This window comes from Fulmarus glacialis, unplaced genomic scaffold (assembly GCF_000690835.1).
Source record: "Fulmarus glacialis isolate BGI_N327 unplaced genomic scaffold, ASM69083v1 scaffold12095, whole genome shotgun sequence".
Taxonomy (NCBI): Eukaryota; Metazoa; Chordata; class Aves; order Procellariiformes; family Procellariidae; genus Fulmarus; species Fulmarus glacialis.
The window spans coordinates 1-21,847 of NW_009211197.1; the positions used below are offsets into that span (position 1 = coordinate 1).

The 21,847-nt window shown below is 48.1% G+C and overlaps 2 protein-coding genes across 2 annotated transcripts; one reads left to right on the top strand and one right to left on the bottom strand.

The window, feature by feature from the left end:
* The first annotated feature begins 2,545 nt into the window (after window positions 1–2,545).
* CLSTN3 (calsyntenin 3) lies at window positions 2,546–14,519 on the top strand. The gene is made up of 17 exons (XM_009577439.1): window positions 2,546–2,670; window positions 3,624–3,819; window positions 4,302–4,510; window positions 4,822–4,971; window positions 5,614–5,799; window positions 6,254–6,523; window positions 6,816–6,928; window positions 7,008–7,170; window positions 8,272–8,328; window positions 9,115–9,272; window positions 9,438–9,586; window positions 10,041–10,267; window positions 11,352–11,522; window positions 12,113–12,258; window positions 12,393–12,528; window positions 14,047–14,264; window positions 14,349–14,519. Exons 1-17 carry the CDS (start codon window positions 2,595–2,597, stop codon window positions 14,517–14,519), a joined length of 2,796 nt encoding a protein of 931 aa, XP_009575734.1. The 5' UTR covers window positions 2,546–2,594.
* A 1,693-nt stretch (window positions 14,520–16,212) lies between these two features.
* Window positions 16,213–18,990, bottom strand: LOC104076541 (solute carrier family 25 member 36-like; the record flags this gene model as incomplete). Its single annotated transcript, XM_009577440.1, has 6 exons — window positions 16,213–16,566; window positions 16,666–16,949; window positions 17,154–17,220; window positions 17,847–17,947; window positions 18,252–18,329; window positions 18,814–18,990. Coding segments are annotated over 6 exons (907 nt in total), but the record flags the coding sequence as incomplete, so codon positions are not given.
* Between the last annotated feature and the right edge of the window lie 2,857 nt (window positions 18,991–21,847).

Genomic DNA, 21,847 nt, shown 5'->3' on the forward strand with positions numbered 1-21,847 from the left:
GGCACGTTGGCCGCGGCTCATCCATCCGCCCCCGCGGTGGCGATGCGGCTCCGCGCTGCCCGTCGCCTTCGTCTGGCACGTTTTCGTCGGAGGATCTCCGCGGTCCCCGGCGGCTCCGGCTTTCTTTGCCCCTTCGGGCGCCCTCATCCCATCCCCTCTCTCTACTTTCTCCGTCTCCTGTTTTTTTTCTCCGTTCTTTCCTCGCCTTCTAGCATTCCCCTCGCGTTTTCCCCTTTTCCACCCACTTGTCTTGCTTTTGTTTCAGTTATCGCTGTGTGGATTTAGCTTTCCTTCCCTTCCTTAGCGTGCTGAGAGAGAATGTGTTGCTTCTCCACAGACCCCTGTGGTCTCCGAAACACATCCCCTATCTCCATCTCCCAATTCTAGTTCATCTGTCTACAATCTGTCAATAGGAATTATTGTACGGTTGTGTGTTAACTACGCAGGTTGCTAATATAAAACAGTATTTTATGTGCTAAATACGTAAAAAAACCCTAATGCTATAGCTGTAACGTTCTGAATGCAGATGTTCTTTGAACATGTAGAGTGATGGAGAAAGATGTAGGTTTCTAGATCTGTGGCTGTAGACACAGGTGTGAGAAATGCATCCCAGGGGAGTCAGTGCGTCAATAACCTGACACGGTGGGAGAATGTGAAAACATGCGAGGGACTCAAGGGTCATCAGGGAATGTGACACCTTAGGGTGCGTTTTGTGCTTCGGCAGAGGTAGTGCAACGCGGAGCTCTGTGTATGCTGACATTGGCAGGGGCATTTGTTTGTACTGCTCCGGTGCCAAGGGGCCCAGTGGTGAGGCAAGGCCCCTTGTGCTCTGGATTTTCTCTCTCCTTTGTGAATTTACACTCTGAAACATCTCCCCACCTTTTGCAAATTATTTTAGATTTACAGGAGCTTTCTTGAAGCTGGTAGGAGTCTGTATCCTAAAAATATTCCCCAAATGTTTTTCTAATCTCCAGTAACTCATTTCCCGAGAAATCAGATCGGTGATTCCCAAGTTGCAGGTAGATGCAGCAAAGGATTTGTCTCTCTACCACCAGCTTGTTACCCCAGCAACAGGGCATATTTGGCATTTGTATGGTGTGGCACATGGACTAGAGCCGTCACAGAGTGGAATCTGGTGGGGGCAATGGAGGGGTGGGGTGAAACGTGGGCACTTGCACACAGGAAGGATTCCACCTGCATACTGAGCAGGATGGATGTTTCTCTGGATTTCCTACGCAATGCTTTATAATCTTAATCAATACGGTGAGGGAGAAATGCCAACCCACACTCTTCGCTGCTACGCCAGGCTGGGTCTGCCTGCTCTGCCCTGCTGGTGCTCTCCCACTCTGATCTGTCGCCCTGTCTGCTGGCCCACCACCCGGCTCCAGCAGCCTCCCCTGGCCCCGATTTACAGAAGGGCTTGGTTGTAAGGGATACTGTCTCTTCTGGGTCAACACATCACGCCATGCCAGTATGGTTTCAAAGGATACTGTGCTGCAGAGGATGAATTCACATATTGGAAGTAGTGCCCTTGAGGGAAAGGCTCTGTATCCTACTCCCCACCAGCCCTGAGCCACGCTGTGCTCGAAGTGTTGCTCGGTTGTAATAAATCTTGGTCTCCAGGGGGTGAGAGAGTGGGGGATTATCTGGGAATGGGGGTTGTAACTAGGCCATGTAATATAATCTCTGAGGCCCATTTGGCAGGGAGTGGGCTTGGGGGAGGGGTTTTTAATTTGTAATGATTTTTCTTCTCTTTCCCCTCCTCTCCCCTCCCCTTCCCTCCCCCCCACCCCTTTATTTCTCCCTTTCCCTGCCCCGGAGCCTGTGTGATAAAGATTAATTTGCTATTTCTGGGCCTGTGACATTTTTCAGAGCCTCCTGCTGGCTTCTGCCTCCATGCCAAGCCTGGCTGGGCTCCAGCCAACGGGATTAGCAAGGAGGGGCCAAGGGAGTATGGTGCTCACCATGGAGTGGGGAAGGAAGGAGCAAGGGACTCTCGGAGTAGGTTATTATACGCGTAGGACGACTGACTGAAAGTATACCTGGGTACATGCGTGTAGATCCTGAGCCTTAGTCCAGAGGATGCGAGGCATAATGGCTGCATGCAAGACTTGCCCCCTGGGGACACCCCAAGGGAAGGTGTATCCTGGATCCATTAATTATGGCTTCAGTGAGCTAAAGGATTTAGCATTTGGAATCTGTCTCCAGAATGAAGTTACTTCTGCCTCTTGATTTCATTTTTTTTAACTGCTCCAGCTTTCCTGGGCACCCAGATGCCTCTCCCCGTATTTCTAATAAGATAGTAATGAGAAGGCCAGAAGGAACACATTGTTTCTGATGAGGTCTCCCAAGAGCCATGTAGAGTAGGCTAAAGAAAGATAACTTCTTCCTCCCAGCCTATTTTAGACTTCTTTATTTTCAGAGAAGAAGGTGGGGAGGGGTGGTTGTTACCTGCCACTGGATGATATTCTGCTCTTTTCCTACTGAATCTGTCATTGGCGGCTAATACATTCCTGTGCTCCATCCCTTACCCCAAATCCACCTCAGCAAACAAGCACAAACCCTGGATTGAAGCTGAGTATCAGGGCATCGTCATGGAGAATGACAACACAGTCCTGCTCAACCCACCGCTATTTGCACTGGACAAAGATGCTCCACTGCGCTATGCAGGTAGGTGGGTAACAGCTCTGGGAAGGCTGGGAGGCAGGGAGAGACTTACGAAGAGGCAGAGACAGGGTGACGTTCATCCCTGTGCTGTATTCTAGCTCTCTCCAGAAAACAATCACCTCCAAACCTGTTCCGGAGCGGGTCCCCAGTGAAGTCTGAAGGCAATTTGGGCACAGCTTGATGTAGGATGCTGTGAGCTGTTTCCCTTAGGGAGAGAAATTGAGGGTGGAGCCAGCTACTTTTTGACGCAATTCTGCTATTTCCAAAGATCACATGCGCAGCTCTGTGTCTGTGAGCACTGGAGAAAGCTGGTAGGGCACACTTTGTTGGCAGTGCTACATCCCCTCCCAGTAAGCACAGATCCCTGAAACTACAGACGAGGCTTTATGAGGTGCTTGCTTAGGCCATGCCTGGAGCTTTCTCACGCATCCTCCCTCAGCTTTGGGAGAGGAAAAGTGTTCCCTGTGAGCTGAACTTTAGGGTTTAGGTGACCCTATCTGCAGTTCCCTGCAGTATTGTGCACATCCTGCATGTGTGGGTGGATGAGACATCATGGATCTTCATGCTTTGGCTGTCTATCTGCAAGATATGGCCTGTTTTGCCTCCCTGAGGGATGCAGAGGAGAAATAAGGTGCTCCCTCAGTACTGTGGCTGTGTAGCACTAATAAATCTAGTTTGAGCCTTGTAACCTGTAATCTTTCTTGACGCTGGTCAAGACTCCTAAACGTGGGAGTAGTCTCCAGTAGAGGGCAATCTACACCATTAATGACTGTAAGAGATGGCAGGAGGAACTCCTAGGGAACCAAAAATTGCTCCAAATGAGAGGTGATAATGAGGGAGAAAGGAAAGTGTAAGTTAGAAAGGAAGAAAATATGGCAGAGGGAAGCAAGGGGGCATAATGCGCTCTCCTCAGTCCTCTTCTTTCTCCCCTTCTTCTCTGCCTTTGTGGGTACCAGGTGAAATCTGTGGCTTCAGGATCCATGGGGCAGGGGTACCTTTTGAAGCCGTGATCCTGGACAAAGCTACAGGTGAGGGGCTGATCCGGGCCAAGGAACCAGTGGATTGTGAAGCACATAAGGAGCACACATTCACCATCCAGGCTTATGACTGTGGAGAGGGACCTGATGGAGCAAATACCAAGAAATCACACAAGTAAGTCCATGCAGTCATCGCTGCATGTTACAAAATGCAGTTTGTCACAGAAACGCGAATGAAAATTGCTGTGGGAATGCTTTCTTTAGCCAGAAGTGTTTTTCTCTAGCCTTGATACTGTAACTCAACATGTTAATAAGACCCAAAGAGAAATGTTCACTGACTGAGTCACACGAGTGAATACACTAGAAATGAGGGCTGCTTGACAGTTGTGTCTAAGGGAGGTATTTCATGTTGCTGCATACAGGCAGGAGGTCCGGATTACATTATCATTCCTTTTGCTCTTTCTCTGGGGTGGGAAACCATTGTCCAAGCTGTGTGCCAACATTGCTGCGTTGAAACCAAGGTCTCTTTCCTTGTCCTTGCTTTTGAAGGCTGGAAATCAGACTGGTGCACTTTAAGGGAGTGACTTACACTGAAATTTAGGTGGTGTATGGCTCCTAATCAGCCAATCAGTTCTTATTGATGTCTCTCTGCATCAGGGCCACAGTGCACGTTCGAGTAAATGATGTGAATGAGTTTGCTCCTGTCTTTGTGGAAAAGTTGTATCGTGTGGCAGTGACTGAGGGAAAGCTGTATGACCGCATCTTGCGTGTGGAGGCCATTGATGGAGACTGCTCGCCACAGTACAGCCAGATCTGCTACTATGAGATCCTGACCCCCAATATTCCCTTTCTGATTGACAATGACGGTAAGAATCCACACCTACCATGAGCACGTCACTCCCCCTTTCCTGCTTTGCTCCCTCTCTGCCAGTCCCATTTGCTGGCAGAGCTGTGCTGTATGAATTTTCTAGCACTGCTGATCTATCTGTCCTGGTGCAGAGACGCAGCAGCCATTTTGTGGGATGCTATAGCTTGTTACAGAGTGGCACTGGGGAGGGGGACTCAACCCCTTTTTGGTTGTTTTTGTAGTTGATCAAAAATAAGAGTGATTTCTAGAAGGAACATCTTTGAGGAGACTGTCTTTCCTTTCCCTTGATCTCTTTGTTTTCCTAACCAGGGAACATCGAGAACACGGAGAAGCTGCAGTACAGTGGAGATCGTGTCTACAAATTCACAGTGACAGCCTATGACTGTGGAAAGAAGCGGGCTTCTGATGATGCCGAAGTGGAAATCCAGGTGAAACCCACCTGCAAGCCCAGCTGGCAGGGTATGAAACCTCCAAACACATTTATGTCTTCCCTTTGCTTTTGCTGAACTACTACTCAGTCCTACTCATTGCCAATGTTTGTATATACACATATAAATTTGTATGCCCATATATATGGTTCAGTTCTGGCATCAAACCATCAGTCCCATCTAAGGGGATGCAGCAGACATCTAAGTCTGTTTCAAAGCCACTGAAAGGCAATTCCTTGGATTACTGTGAACTACTATGTATTTGATAAGGTTCATAAACTGTATTCAATGTCGATTGTTTTTGGGGCTGCTCATCTTGAGGATATTTGGCTTTTCCAGAGGTGTTGTATGCCTACAGGTTCACCTTAGTCAATTGAATTAAGGGGAAATCAACACAGCTAAGTATCTGCTCTGCCTGATAAGAGAGGTTGACAATCCAATGCGTGATGCTACACTGGTACTAGCTGTAGAAGATGAGAATTTGGAGACTCTGCTTCTAGGAGATCTTTCCTTGCACTGATGCCAGCTGCATAAAGTTGTCTTTTCAACATGGAAAGCGCCAAAAATCTCTGTTTCTGGGCTAGTCCATAGATGCCGCTTGTATGTGTGCCAAATGTTCTGGCCTTGCGTCCTTGGCAGGACCTAACACTTTTCTTTCACTCTTCTTCATTAGGCTGGAACAAGAGGATTGAGTACACCCCGGGTGCAGGCAGCCTCGCGCTCTTCCCCAGCATTCACCTGGAGACCTGCGATGAGCCCCTGTGGAACATCCAGGCCACGGTGGAGCTGCAGACAAACCATGTGGCCAAGGGCTGTGACCGGGATAACTACTCCGAGAAGTCACTACGCAAACTCTGTGGTGAGTTGATTCTTTCCTGGGCTGAGGGCAGCTGTGGTACAGCACCCTGCCCCTTCCCCTGCAGGGGTTCACAGTGGTGCCTCACACAGCAGAGATGCTGGGGGACACATCTGCTGTGGTCAGCGGGGTTGGGAGGACACCTAGCTCACATGCTGTGTTGAGGGACAGTGGGCACCCTGCCCATATTTACAACGGGCCTCCCATGCTTTCCTTGCCAGGAAGCCAGAGGTTTCTGTGCGTTGCCCCAGTACGCAGAGTCTGTGGGACTTCCCTCAGCACAGATGGAAAAGTCACCATCCTTCTCCAGATAGGAGAAAGCCTATAGGCAACTCCTTCTCTCCCTGTGCTCTGGGACGTTACAACGAGCCCTCTAGCACACTCTTCATCTGTTCCCCAGTTCTCAGGCTCCTTATTCTCCCGTGTTGACATTTCTGACTCCTTCCCTTCTCGGTAGGTGCTGCCTCAGGAGAGATTGACCTGCTGCCGGTGCCTAGCCCCACGGCGAACTGGACCGCGCGGCTCTCGGTGCACTACAGCCAGGACAGCAGCCTCATCTACTGGTTCAATGGCAGCCAGGCTGCCCAGGTGCCTGTGGTGAATGGGCTGCATGCCCATGACGGGCTGAGCGACCACTTCACCCTGTCCGTATGGATGAAGCACGCCGTGGTGCCTGGCAGAGGCAGGCGGGAAGAGGAGACGGTGATCTGCAGTACAGTGCAGAGCGGTGAGACACTTTTCCTGGGGTGGTGACCCCAGTTGTGCCCACTGCCTCTAACTTGTTAGAAGGGATTGTCCCTGCAGAGGGAAATCTCTTGTGTTCCAGAGCGGGACCTGGGCAGGGGTCCCTCCTTAGGAACACAGCTTCTTCAGGTGTCACTTTTTCCAGGAGCAGTCAAGCCCGCTGTGAGCATGTGGTGCCGAGTGCCGGTTGTGCAGGCTAGCATGTGCTTCTGGGCTCTGGCTAGTGAGACTGCTCTGAGGTGTGATACGTAACTCCCTGTGCTTGTCCCTGGCAGAGGATGGCTACTCGCATTACTCTCTGGCTGTGCACGGCTGCCGGATTGCTTTCCTCTACTGGCCATTGCTGGAAAGTGCAAGGCCTGTGAAATTCCTCTGGAAGCTTGAGCAGGTGAGGAGGCGTTTGCTTCTTCCCCATGTCCTTTCTCCTTCTGCCCTTTGCTGATCCCTTCCTCTGCTGTCTGCCGTAGGTCTGCGATGATGAATGGCACCATTATGCCCTCAACCTGGAGTTCCCCACTGTCACGCTCTTCGTGGATGGCGTCTCTTATGACCCTGCCCTCATCCACGACAATGGCCTCATTCACCCACCACGGCAGGAACCCTCACTCATGATTGGAGCCTGCTGGACTGGTGAGTGCCCACTCCCTGAACCATGCTCGTCCCATATGGGAAACAAGGGAGTGGAGGGAGAGCCAGAAGAGGTGAAAGAAACACCACCCAATACTAAATGATGCAAACCACATTGCAGCCATCTTGCCTCCTTGGCACCAAAGCCAGTGTGGCTCCTTCCTTCCTTACGGACCAAGCCAGCAGGCCACGGTAATAATAGCTGAGGGACAAGTGACATTGGCAGCTTCATGGACAACAGCAGTAGAATATGTGATGGATAACCAGCTTTCAGGCAGAGGAGATTTGAAACTCTGTACCTCATTCAGGCGTTGGCGTTTCTATCAAAGTTTTTCACCAGAGGGCAGGCAGTACTATTTGTGCTGCTGGTTGTATTGATGGGGATTTCTGTGTCTTGAGGGTCTATATGAAGAAGTCACAAATCATTCTGTAGAGAAATTGGATTGGAGGACAAAGATCAGGTTAGGAATATAGTTAAGCCACTACCAGATTAAAACCCATTCTGTGGAGACGTAAGGCTGCATTTCCCAGGTCTTTCAGTTCTCCTGCAAGACTGAAGCAAGACAGAACTAAAGGAATTTGCCTGCTGCTTGCTTTCACTCCACCAGAAATTTCTAGCAAGATCAAATCTTTAGTACTGCTTCTCCCACATGAGGGATCTTCCCACAGCTCTGTGCTCTCAATTGGCCTTCTGCAACGAACAAATATTAATCAGCTTGGGACACCCTCCTGGAACCATCTGAGTTTCAAAAGGATGTTGAGAACATGGCTTGTTGCGAACATGGCTAGGACCATGTTCCATAAATGGGAATCAATTAATTCCCAAAATAGGTATCATTGGGAAAGGAGAAAAAAAAACCTATACTTTCTCCCTTGTATCAGTTACTCATCCTACAGTCTCACCATCCCCTTCATGAGAGGGACTCTGCCCTCTTTCATCTGTGATGTGCTGTCTCTAGGGTTGAAGGGTGCACTGCTTGGCCCATGACTCCAGAGCTGTTCTTTTGGACTGGCCAGTACAGGCACTTGTATAGATACTTGCCTGACCCTGTAACTACCCTTTTCCAATGCCTTATTGCTTGTGTGAATGTTCTCCTTTTGCAGAGGAGAAAAACAAAGAGAAAATCAAAGGAAACGAGAACTCCACTGATACTGTACAAGGTAGGGAAAAGGAAGAAGATAGTTCTCTTCCCCTCTTCACCGTGCATGACTATCACTTCTTGCATGGTGCCTTCATCATACAGCTCCCCCAGTCCTGTCCTGCCACCTCCCACCATCCTGGGAGGAAAACCCTTATGTGGCAGATTGGTCCTTGATATCTTGATATCTATGGAGCATGAAAAGGCTGATAGGAGGACTACAGCCTGCTTTGAGAGATGGAGTATGCTTTTCATGTGGAGAAAGAGTCCTTATGCCTGATCGTTAAAGTTGGTCTCTGAAGAACACAATAGCCATTAGAGACATCAGGAGATGTCACCTCATCCCTAACTATCTATGGAACGTACAGTTTTTTTTAAAAGCCCTCACAGGAAGCAGAGTGAGAAGGGGACAAGAAATTGTTTCCGTCTGGCATTCAGCGGTTTGGCAGAAACTTCTCTATGCTACCCACCATTCACTGCCCTAGTCTTTCTGTTGGTCTGTTTTTCTCACTTTCCCCCATCTGGAATTCAAAAAATTGTCATCTCCTTACTTCAGCATCCCCTGTCGTCTTGTTGTCTTTGCTTTTCTATGTCCTGTGCACCCCTCTGTCTCGCTCTATCTTCCTTAACATCTGTATGTCCCTCACACTGTTGCTTTTGTCGTCTTTGCTTTTCCATGCCCCATGCACCCCACTGTCTCTCTCTACCTCCCTCAACATCTGTATGTCCCTCACACTGTTGCTTTTGTTGTCTTTGCTCTCTTCCTTGCCATGTCTCTCACACCCTCCACCTCCCATGTTTCCCTCAGGAGATCCTCTGTCGATACACCACTACTTCCATGGTTACTTGGCTGGCTTCACTGTGCGCCCTGGTAGCTTGGAAAGCCGGGAGGTTATTGAATGCCTGTATGCCTGCCGTGAGGGGCTTGATTACAGTGACTTCGACAGTCTGGGCAAAGGGATGAAGGTATGCCCATCTGCCCAGCTTGCATGGGTCTCCTCCACTCTCCTCCCCAGCCTTGCTTCCCAGGACTTTGCCTGCTCTCCCACCTTTCTCCTTTGTGTCTCTCTTAGCCTGGACTCTTGGCATTTGCCAAGGAACCCCGAGTATTTTCTTCTCTTCCACCTGTAGGTTCACGTGAACCCCTCTCAGTCCCTGCTCACCTTGGAGGGTGATGATGTGGAAACCTTCAACCATGCAATCCAGCATGTGGCTTACATGAATTCCCTGCGCTTTGCTACCCCTGGAGTCCGGCCACTCAGGCTCACCACTACTGTCAAGTGAGTGGACAAAGCAGCACCTCCAGCTAAGTTCAGCAAGAGGACTACCTCTCTTTTGACTAAAATCACACTCCCTCACCTTGTATTTTAATTCTAATTGATGGTCTCGAAATGGGTAGGAGTCTTCCTGAAAATAAATATTAAAGTATCCAATATCCAAATGAATACTATAATACTGGGGTCTGTGCAGGTAGCAGAACTTCTGCCTTCACTCATGGTGTTCTAGGCATGTGGGCTGGTTTTAATTTTCTCTGTGGTGTGTGGATGTGACCAAGTCACCGGAAACCCAGTGATGTCATTCCTACCACATCTCTCTGTCTTGCACAGTAGGCTTTAGGAAGACTACCAGAAAAAGGATATTCCCTTCACTGCCAGTAATGGGCAGGAGGTGTTCTTTTACAATGTTGCTGGTGGAAGCTTGGGCCAACTGATGCTTTCTACTTCTCTTCTTCAGGTGTTTCAGTGAAGAGTCCTGTGTCTCCATTCCTGACGTGGAAGGTTATGTTGTGGTGCTGCAGCCCGATGCCCCCCAGATCCTGTTAAGTGGCAGTGCCCACTTTGCTCATCCTGCATCAGACTTTGAGGGTCCTGATGGGGTCCCCCTGTTCCCCAACCTCCAGATCACCTGCTCTATTTCTCACCAGGTGGAGGCCAAGAAGGATGAGAATTGGCATGGTACTGGTGAGTAGAGTACAGGGTGAGGTATAAGAGACAAACTGGAAAGACCTGCAAGTATTGCTGTCCTGCAGAGGAAGTAGAGTCCCTCATTACACCCAAAGTAGGAGAGAGTTTACAAATACAGAAGCAAGGCACATTGTCTGTCAATATGTAGGCTAATCGGTTCTTAGCCCTTTCTGCCCCTCCCTGTACTTTTTCTATCCACCCAGTTCCTTTGCCTCACTCTCTCCTCCTTTCCCAGGCTGCTCATTCTTAATCCCTTTTACATTTTACCTACATTTCCCTTTATTGAATCCAGCACTGGATGGATATCCTGCCTGCACTTAGTCTCCTCCTGCTTCCTTCTCCCCTGCTTTCCTTATTTCTCGCCCCCTCCCATCTCTTCCTGCATCACTTATTCCTGTGAATTCCCCAGTCAGTTTCCTCACACCCTATAATACCTCGTCCCTCAATTTCTCTCCATCATCCTCAGATTACTTCTCTGCACTCTGTGCTCCACATGTACTTTCACTTCTTTCGTATCTTTTCTGGTAATGGGATTTTTTGCTTATCGTTTTCTGTTTAGCAGCTTTGCCTTTCCTCATACAATGATGAGTTTCTTGACTTAGAGCAGGTTGGTCTTAGCCCTGCTGAAAGCAGTTAGTCACTGAATGTGGTTGCCATTTTAAAGAAGATAAGATCTCAACCATCATAACCAGCAGTTGAGACAGGGGAAGGCTTTCAAAAGCACTCATGGTCTGGGAATGTGTGATAGAGTTGTTCCTCATTTGCACATTGTCATTGTCAACAGAGTCCTTACAGCCAAGATGTGTTATCATGAACCAGTCTGATAATAGTATGTTGTTCCAAAATAAAGTGACTTTATTATGTGCATAAATAATGTCATTAGAACCAGGGGGACTCCTCCAACAAGTAATCAGGCTGACAGTGATTTTACTCAAGGTCAGTACTAGCCAGAGAAAGAGAAGTCATTATGTATGATGTGAGCACTTTTAAGTAAGTAAGTGGCTACCACTCCGAGTAACTCCTGCCTTCACTGATGGCTGGCTGGCTTTCTGGCCGTGTCTTCTTTCCATTTGCATCTCAGTGACAGACACACGAATGTCAGATGAGATTGTGCACAACCTGGATGGCTGCGAGATCTCATTGGTAGGAGATGACTTGGACCCAGAGAGGGAGTATCTGCTCCTGGATGGGGCACTGCTGCAGCAGCGGGGCCTGGAGCTTGTTAACACCTCTGCCTACCTGACCATCACAGGTATGTCCTCTCCTTTGCCACAGCTGTCTCATTACTCTTACTGCCTGTCAGGCATCACTGGGAGAAGCACTTAACCCGATGTTAGAGATGTGTTGGTGTACTTTGTGAGACTCTGAGATGTAACCATTTGTTGAACTCCTGCCTTTTGGAAGTCCCAGGCCATCTCCTTGGGGAGGTGGCTCCTCCTCCAGCACACAGCATGGTGTCTGAGCTCTGAGCCAGGCTTCTACCACTCCTCCTGACTTACTCCCATTGCCCTTGGGGTTTGGTGTTCTCAGATGCCAGCAGCATTTTGCATGACATGACTGAGGGACAGCACATTGCACAGGTTGTGGACTGGTACAACACTATTGTACTCTCCAGAACTTAACAGGGCTGTTGTTCTTTATTCTTCCACGTTTTAGCAATGCAAGCAGGGATTTCATCGGGTCCTTTGCAGCCAGCTCCAGCTCTGCTCCCTTCCCAAAATTAATCAACCCAGCATTGCCTTGGATTCTTCTATAGCTCCTAGTTGCTACAGTGTTATGATGCAAGATGACTTTGAAGCAGGAGCTTCCTCACTCCACACCAATTCTCTCTTCTTGTCGCAGGTGTGGAAAGCATTGCAGTTTATGAGGAAATACTACGCCAGGTCTCATACCATATCAACCATGGCGCTGCCCTTTATGAAAGGAAGTTTCACCTGTCCTGCACTGAAATGAATGGACGCTACTCCAGCAATGAATTTACTGTTGAGGTACAAGATCAATACACGCACATATAGGTGCTTGTGCATGCCTGGGGAGGACATGGTGGATGGGAACGCACACAATGTAGAATGTATTGCGATGAACACAGGGCTGAGTCTCTCTCACTCTGGTCTTTCTGTAGGTGAATGTCCTCCACAACATGAACCGAGCTGCTCATCCTAACCATATTCTGAGTTCCCAGCAGTTCATGCACCGAGGCCATCATTTACCCCCAGAGCTATCTGGGCACAGTTTGGCAAGCACCCATAACAACCCAAGTATGTAACACTGTCTTTTGGATTTATTCCTTTAGGTCAGGATGCTGATTTTCTGATATCCTAGTAGAACCGATGGCAGAGGATTCCTTTCAGGCTTCCTATAGCCATGGTATCGAGCTCTTATTATACTGTCCTGTCCCACTCTTCATTAGCAAATGGACTGCAGTCTGCGTCAAACTGTGTTTTAGAGCTTGGTGCAACAATCCTCCTCTTTCAGTGTGTTGTTTTCTTGATGTAGAAGCAGTCTAAAATCTACACCTGAGAAGGTCTAAAAAGAACAACCGTATGCTGGTATGATTTCATTCGTGCACCTTGCAAAGGTGCTATGCAGGCTTGGGTAATGTAATTTCAGAAAGAAGCTTCAACAGCAGGAGAGAAACAAGAGAATCAAGACTGCCACTGCTCTAAAAAAAAGAGGTGGGACTAGGTGGCGATCAGCAAGGCAGAAAAATATATGAGACAGCACCACACAGACAAGAGGAGGATTCTTGCCCCAAAACAGAGGAGAGAAAGAAGCTTGAAAGCTAGATTAGAGATTAAATTTGTTGGTTTGCCCTGGCAGCTCTGTGCCACAAGCATGACTGCAGACTAACTGGCTGCTCCTCCTAGGCTGTGAAAGCTCTAGGACTGTTACAGAGGACCCTGCATTGGTTTTGGCCCCCTGTTGTAGAGAACATGGAAAGCACCTTTGGTGTTAGCTTTTGCTGCAGCTTCCTGCAGCAGCTGATCCCATGCTGGTCCAGTCCTGCAGCCGGCACTGAGCCACTGCAGGGACAGCCTACGTACGTGCTGGGAGGGCACCAAACCCCAGCCTTTGCCACTCCCTTCCCCAGCTCTGCCCGATCACAGCAGAAAAGGAAAGTTGTCCCTGCTGTACAGAACCACTCAGAACAAATCCACAGAGGGCCTGGATAGATTTTGCAGGGAAGGGGGTTATCTAGGGGGTCAAGGCTCAGCTTACAGGCCTAGAACAAAAGGGTGTGAGTTGGGCTAAGGGTCTTAGATGAATTTCAAGTCTTCTCCTGTGGAGAAGCTGGGCTTTGACTCTGGCACTAATTAGAAGGCCATCATAGCCCTCACCTCTGCCCCATGTGCAAAGCAGACTTCTTTTGGCTTCCTTCTTTCTCTACTGCTTGCACAGGAATCAAACCCTCTGAAAAGCATCCTTGTGCCCTTAGAGGCTCTCCCCAGCACACATTTCTCCCTCCCAATGAGAGGATACAAATAGCTGCAACATATTCCAGTGACTTCTGTAAATGAAGATGTGCAATCTACAGGCTGGGCCAACATCAGAGGATGCCTGGACCTAGGCATCCTGGCAAACTGTGCAGGCCTCAAGCAAAGATACAGCAGCTGAAGGCAGGAACTGCCTGTGCCTAGGGGAGCAGAAAAGTCAGGACACGTTCCTGCCTAGACCAAAAACCCAAGCGCTGCCCAGGAACCCCAGTTCCTGCAGGTCAGGTTGGAAATGCATGTTTCTGTGACAGACTCTAACCACGCCTACTCATTTCTCCATAGTGGTCCCCAGTGCTGCCACTGTCATCATTGTGGTGTGTGTGGGCTTCCTGGCACTCATGGTGATCCTTGGCATCCTGCGCATCCACTCCCTGCACCGGCGGGGAGCAGGGCAAGAGGTCCCTGCGGCTGCTGAAGGAGGGCACACAAGCACCGGAGGCAAAGAGAGTGACATGTTCTGGGACGACTCGGCCCTCACCATCATAGTCAACCCCATGGAGGTGAGGAGCAGCCACAGTGGCTGGGGCTGGGCGGGCAGCTGGGTTGCCAGATCCTTCCCCTTACCCCATGTCTCGCCTCCCCAGTCCTACCAGAGCTGCCAGGAGAGGGCAGCAGAAAGTGGCAAGGGCAGAGCTAGTGAGGGCCTGGAGGATGAAGATGACAGCACTGATTCAGAGACACCCAACTCCCCGGACAGCAATGACGTGGATGACCGACACATCATTGGCAAAAGCGATGGCTCTCACCGCTACTAGGAGCTTTAAAACACCAGTGCAATGGATCCCCCCAAAACACGTGGCTGGAAGCAGGAGGTGTCTTACTTTTAACTTCTTCCTTCTGCCACTGTGTACACATGCTCTCCTCCCTCATTTGTCATTTCTGCCTCCCATGTTCCTTCATCTTCTGCCATTCTCATTGTGGACATTCCCCACATTATTGACCCCCCAGCTGGCTCTCTAGAAACATGCATTAGGGCACTTTCACATGACAGTGGCACAGTTCAAACTATGATGAGGAAGGAGGGGCTTGGAAAGAACAGAAATTTGGAAAGAGGAGCCAGCCATAGGGCTCAGAGTGGGGTCTCTCACACCCCCCCCCCCAGATATTATATATATATATTGTATATTTTTTCAATGTTGTCGTTTGAGGTTTATTCTCGTTTCATGCAAAAAAAACCACTGCAGCTTGTGTCGCTTTGTAAAATTGTCGATACTCCTAAACTAAATGAATGAAGGTAAGAAGGATGAGGGAACAAAGTGGATTTTAAAATAAATGGATTTCAAGTAAAATGTTCAGGGCTTCTGCAGTTTTTCACTACAAACAGGTGAAGAAACAGTCAGTGTAGTCTCTAATGTGAGACTGGAGATTGTCCAGAGCATGTATGTACTGAGATTACTGCCTTATCTCAGGGAGGGGTTATATTTTTTAGTGTATGTGTTGGAACAGGAAAACCACATCACCCTTGACCCTACCCCCTGCCTTTTTGAGAGTCAAAATACTCTTTGTAAACAACGTAGCCCTCCCCAGGACACAGGGCTAGGAATCCACAGAGGAACAGAAGGCATCCCAGTTTGTCACAGACAAGTGTAACACATGCAGCAAACTGAATTCTTGATTACAGGAAAAAAATAAGGCTCTTTCCTTAACTTAGTGGATCACCAATAGAAACAGGCCAAATCCTCAGCTTCATCCATCTTTTCACCTGATCCACTTTCTTTACCAGCATAAAAGAGTATTTTTCACACCAGGAGTTCCAGCTTGTAGCAAAACAGCCCCAGTACTTCTAAGAGAAGGAGGTGTCCTCCTCTTTCTTTTGGGAATGGAAGGGATGGAAACACAACAGATACTGGCAAAGCATGATTTATGAGCTCAGTAGTATGAGTTGTTAGGATAGTGCTTCATATCATGTTTTTCTTCTTCCCTTGATCTACTTGGTCTGATTATTCAGACCCTGCAAGACGAAAAGAGGCAGGCTGCTGCCTGACATATCTCAGGGCAATGGCTGTAACATGTTAAGGACCCAAAGGACGATTCTGCAATAGGACATTTGCTGGCAGCCAAGGTTGAGAAATCCTCCTTAGGGGCAGGAAGGTAGCACAGTAGATGAGAGTGGAAGAGCCCCTCTGAGGGCATGAAAGGTGTCAGCACAAGATCCCTGCTTGCTGCAGTTCTCTCAGATGCCTCAGCTCTAGCCTGTTGTCATGTCCAACTGTGCCCACATATGGTTGTTACTGGGCCCAAAAGAAGTGAACATACTGAGACTGTCTAAGATACTCTTATGCTTTCTCCTTTGTCTCCTTCCCAGTATGTTCCATGCCCTTGTTTCATACAGGGAGCTTACAGCAGGCACTGTCAAACCAGTGCCCTGACATCTTGAAGCACTGGAATAATTCAAGTCTCCAGAAAGAAGAAAGGCTACATTGTACACATTGGAGCCCAAAACTTTGCACAAAATAGTCTTATGTCCTGAGAATGCTATGGCTAACCCAGTTCTGATATGTGATGAAAAGCACCACCTCTTGGAGCATGGAAAAAGACCAAGTCTCAGGACCATGAGGTCCCTGTATCTCCACAGCAGCCTGAGCCAGGCGCTACAGTGTGCTTACAAGGTGGAAGAGGCCAAATGTACGATGAGTTCATAGGTAGCCATCATGATAGCTGTGTTTGGGATCTGGCGGATCAAGTGAGCCAAGAGCCCTCGGTATAAAGCCAAGGGTCCCTCTTCATGCACCACAAGCTGCAGAGTCTGTATAAAGGAACGGTATCGTGACCCTTCTTCTCGCAACCGTGTCCGAATGACCTCTGGAGAGACAAAAAGGGAAGTGATATTAGCAGATTGATCCTACAGGCATGGTGTCTCCCACTGAGGGGAACAGAAGCAAGGAGCGTGGACCCACTCACCATGTGGATATGCAATGCATGAAGCACATGTTTTGGAGACAGCAGCAGCTCCCATTAGTCCAAAGAAATCATGGCTGTTTGGTGAAAGTGTGAGTGGTGGGGAAAGGGAATGATGGCTGTTTCTCAGCTGCTGTTTCAGTGCTTCATAGATGACAAAGTGTATGATGGTCTCTGACACTCCAGCATAGGAGGCAGTGATACCACGGTAAAATCCACGAAGGCCTTCAGTGCGGTACACATGCATGGCACATTGGAGAGCACTGCTGGCCATCTCCCCCTTCACCCTGTTAAGAGGAGGGAGGTTTAGACGGCATACTACTCCACTGACCTAAAATGCTGTTGTGAAATGTGAAATGTGAAAATGACTCTTCCCCAGCACGCCTTGAAGACCTATGTTCTGATGGCAAGTCACAGACCCCTACCCAACCCCACCCCCAAACCAGTCCTGATTTGACATGGAGTGGCTCTGCATTGCTAGCATGCCTCACCTGGCTTCCAGCTGCATCCTGGTTTTCACTAACCAGATAGGGTTGGTGAGTGTGGCAGACGTAATGCCTGGAGAACAGAAGAAGACGACAGCCATGAGCACCAGGATCATGCTGACAGTTTGTGAGGAGGCTCTCTGAATTCTGCTTGGCAAGCTGCAGGCATTTGCAGTTTGAGAATGACCTTGAGCTCCCGTGGGAGAAAAGACATTTAGAGCACACTATCTGATTCTCCTCCTCCCCCATTCCAGCCTTTGTCTGATGGTAATTAGCTCCCCTGCCTCCAACATAACCCTACTACAAGCGCTGATGTTACAAAGAGGCAGGAAACAATGGGCTAAACTTGCAAGAGTGGAAGATTTTGTTAGAAAATTGGGATATATCAAGAGAAGTGATTCTGTGAGTGGTCTAAATTACACACTGCCTTCTCCCTCTCACAGCTGAATGGAGCTCTTTTCCTGATAGCAGCTGAAGGGTAAAGACTAGATCCATGACTTGAAGAGATGAGCCTAAGAAGGACGAAGAGTGAGAAAACGTTTTGGTTACTCAAAGAACTCACTGCTCCAGCTGTGGAGGGAGAAAACTTCAAAAGAGAGAGCAGAAGTGATGGAAGCAGCAATGGGGAAGGAATGAAACCCATTTATACTTACAGACAGAAGGACATGTTGGCTCTGATTTGAGACAGAAGAGGCTCACCTGCACAGGCTGCTGATAGCATGTGTACTTTCTTGGACTCCGGTACAAGGACAGCATTGAGCCTCTCCTTAACACCAGAATAGGCAGCAAAATATATAGCCCTGTTTGGAAAGAAATACAGAAGAGGTTACAGCTCACCTATGAGGAGCAGAGACAGCACTGCTGTGGGGTCTCACTCCAACTTTTCTCACTCCCAGCACAAGTTTGTCTAATGTGACATCAGATACCATTTACACTAGGCCCACAGCAACTATGATCAGAAGGTCCAGAAAATGTCTGTGTGAAGGGGTTCTGTGGCACAATGAGCACAAGGCCCAGACTGCTTTCAGAATGTGGAACAATAGCTGTCACGGAGGTCCTTTAAAAAGTGTACAGCATGAGCTATCCTCAGGGAGCAGTACTCACCGGGAAGGAGCAACCCCAACAAGGTTTGGACCCAGACCTCGGAACAGGGATCGCATGCCTTCCTTCTCAAGGATGGCCCTACAGAAGGAAATGAACAGAGAAATCAGCACAATAACTAAGCTGGGAGCTCTCCTGTTCTTCCTCCTTCTTAGTTCTTCCGTACTTCTTGTAGCATCCTCTCCTCACCTCCGGTGTTACCCTTTTTCTGCCCTACTCTCACTCTCTCACCAACCATTTCTCCTCTCTCCTTCAGTCATTTCTTCCTATTCTTGCTGACACCATCACTCTGGGTCTGATCAAACCACTAGCTGAGAAATTTCTCACAGTCTCAAAAGTTGCCTTGCAGACTCAGAGTTCAAAGCACAGATCAACTGTGAGAAGTAGATGTACCTGTGCTCTGATGAAACTTCCTACCGCACTCGTGGTTTCCAGAGCCTCAGCTCAAATGCTACTTCCATCTCTTTCTCTCTCTCTCTCTCTCCCCCCATGCCCTGTCTCTCCATCTGATGACCAAACCTTCACCTCCCTGGTGCTAACGTGCATGCTGCCCTACCCTACTCACCTCAGCAACTTGAGCACTCCAGGAGATGGTGGGGTGGGGTTCATCAGCCTCACGCTCATCCCCGGCAGCTGTAACTCTGAGAGGCACAGAGGCCGCAGTGTCAGTTGGGATGACTGTAGACGTGTCTTCACCACTTCCAGGGGACAGGTCAGGATGGCTCCAGCTGTGCCACCACATCTAGGACATAACAAGGGCGTAACAGCACATGTAAGAATGACCCCTGCGCAGAACGGGGCAGTAATTCTGACCCTGCTCGTCCACAACCTCTCCCCTCTAGGAGAGGAGGTTAGGTCCCCCAGCCTGCGTCATACATGACCTCCTGCTCTAACATTGATTAATGTAATAACGGCTTAGCTTGGGACATCTCCTGGCAGTCTCATTCTGAAACCTCACTCAGTATTTGAGACAAACAGTCCCAAGTCCATAGGGACTCAGCAGTCCCTCAGCTCAAAGCTGCTGATCTTTGCATTCAGAATTTCCCAGAGCAAACATTGCTACTGCCCACCCTGGCTGCAATGCCTTCTGCTGAGATCACCAGGCACCATGCCTCACACCTCCCCACAGCAGCATTGGCTCAGACAGGGGCAGCACAAAACTCTCCCACCCCTCAGCCTGCCTGTGTCCCAGGCTGTTGTCCCTGTCAACCCATAACCCATTCAACCCCACATTTGCAAGGCCCTGTAAGCAGGATCTGTATTTTCTGCCAACAGCCAGGCTCACCCCCAGCCTGACTTGCTTAATGAAAGAGGACCTGACCTTCAACAGACAGAAGCTATTTTTGGAACTCAAGAACCATCACCATCAGTCTAGTCACACCTCAGTAATGCTGAAAGGACGTGTATCCCCTTTTTCCCTTTCTACCACCCAGGGACAAGTCAGAACCAGAGAACTGACATGTTTGGTTCTCAGCTTCTGCCCCTTCAGATCCTTTGACTGACAACTCTGTTCTTCTAGAGGATGGTCAGTACCTGAAAGACTTGAGATGAATTTGCATGGAATTTGCAAGAGGCTTTGACAAACAGACAGATGTTCATATCTGCTACAGCCAAACTCGCTTTGTTTCACAAGAGATGGAAGCTTAAAAAAAGCTCACTCTGCTCCAAAGAAAGAAAAGCCAACCGAAGAACTACAGGATATCAGGGAAGAATCAAGTTTATCAACAGAATTACATATGATGGTACAGGACAGCAAATGGCTAGAGTTCTGAAGAATTATTTTGAAACAGTCTATACAGCTCAGCACACACATACATTGCTCTCACAGCCTTTGCTCCTTGGGCTTCACTTATTATTGCCTGCAGGTTGGCGGGGGGGGGCGGGGGAAGAAGCCTGGATGCCTATTGCAATGAAGAGTTGAAAATCCGGCAGCTAGAAGGTTATGCAGCTAATGATGCCAGCAACTAGTTATGCTCCTCCATTACACTCATGCTGCTTTGTCAAGCCCTTTGCAGATCTACGCAGTGGTGATAACTTGCAGAGCAGCTGATCAGCAGCAGTTTCCCTCAGGAGATATGGTGAGTGATGGGAGTCTGGGATCAGGTGGAACACGACCAAAGTACTTAGTTCGGGCTCAGAAAACAACACAAAGCAAAGCAGTAGATGCCCTGGGTCAGGTTCTCTGCATGAACAAGCTGATCAAGCACGGATACCAAGACATCCAGGAGTCGCGTGAGGCAGGGCCTCCTTTTACAAAAGCCATGTTGATTCTTCCTGTGTAGACCATATTCATTCAGGGGACTTACAGGCCTGTTGTTTTTTTGACCAGAAGTGTAGTTTCCAGTTCAGAAGATTGAGTACAGTGGTGACAGATCAAGATGTCTAAGAAGGCTGAACAAAGCAGTTTCAACTTCTTATCTAAAAGCTGAGCACACACTACAACAGGACAACATTTAGAGAAGCAATTGCTTGGCATCCTAAAGATTTTTCTAACAGTGCATAAGGAGGCACAACTTTATGTAATGTTTTCATAATATCTCATTTCTTCAAGAAGTCCCTACCTGAGCATGGTCAGGATGTGAATTTGAATCCACGCCTCCAGTATATACACAAGCTTCCCGAGTTCAAGTTCCTCAAGCTACTGGTATGTATAGATAATAGAGAAGAATTTAAAAAGCAATAATAGGAGTTAAAGAAATTGTTAGTCCTTAGTGTGGTGGTCATTTAATCAGCAGCAAGAGAGTCCGAGGTGAAAGGGGACCTCTGAGCCACTATGATTCTAATGGCGAGACTAAGGAGGATTCTTCAGGGAGCAAAGAACACTGACTAAACAAAGCTAAGGAAATAAGGTGTACCAGTTGTTCAAAACTAGTAGAAATCTCAACTATGATGTCTTATCACACACTACATGATGATACAGCTGCTCACAATGTATGAAAGGCACAGGTCTCCAAAATTCTTCTGTTTCAGGAGAAACGGAAAATTATGTACTCTCGTCACAAAGAGATGAACTATTTTTCAGTCCAATACCAATGAAGGCAAAATTGAACAAAATCTAGTTGGAACAAACATTTCAAAATCAGCAGGCACAAAAACCCCATGGCCACGGATATTAAAATTAGCTGATTGAGGAGACTTCATACCTACAGATTTAAATGCTTAAGAAATATTAGGGGACTGGAGAAATATACTAGCCTAGAAGAGTTCTAATGTCTACAAGGACTAAAAAAAAGTGTATTTGTAATAATTTATGCTGCTAAAGTTATACGATTATATGACCTGAGATTCATGCCAGAAAAGAATTATGGAATCGGATCACTATAGACTTAAAAGACACTTTGTACTAATCAATGTTGGTAGGGGGTGGGGGGAGCTATATTGTTTGGGTTTTTTTAATGGAACTTACCAAACAAAAGCTAGATTCACAAAAGCAACTACAAAGATGTAACATACTTCAGTTTTGCAAAGAAGCGAGCTTGATATCTCACAAAAACACACTTAGAGCCTTAGCACTTTGTCTACAGCATAGATGCTAAACGGATTAAAATCAGACCACAAAATCTCAAAAAGAAGAAAAAAAAATATCAGCCCCACTCTTT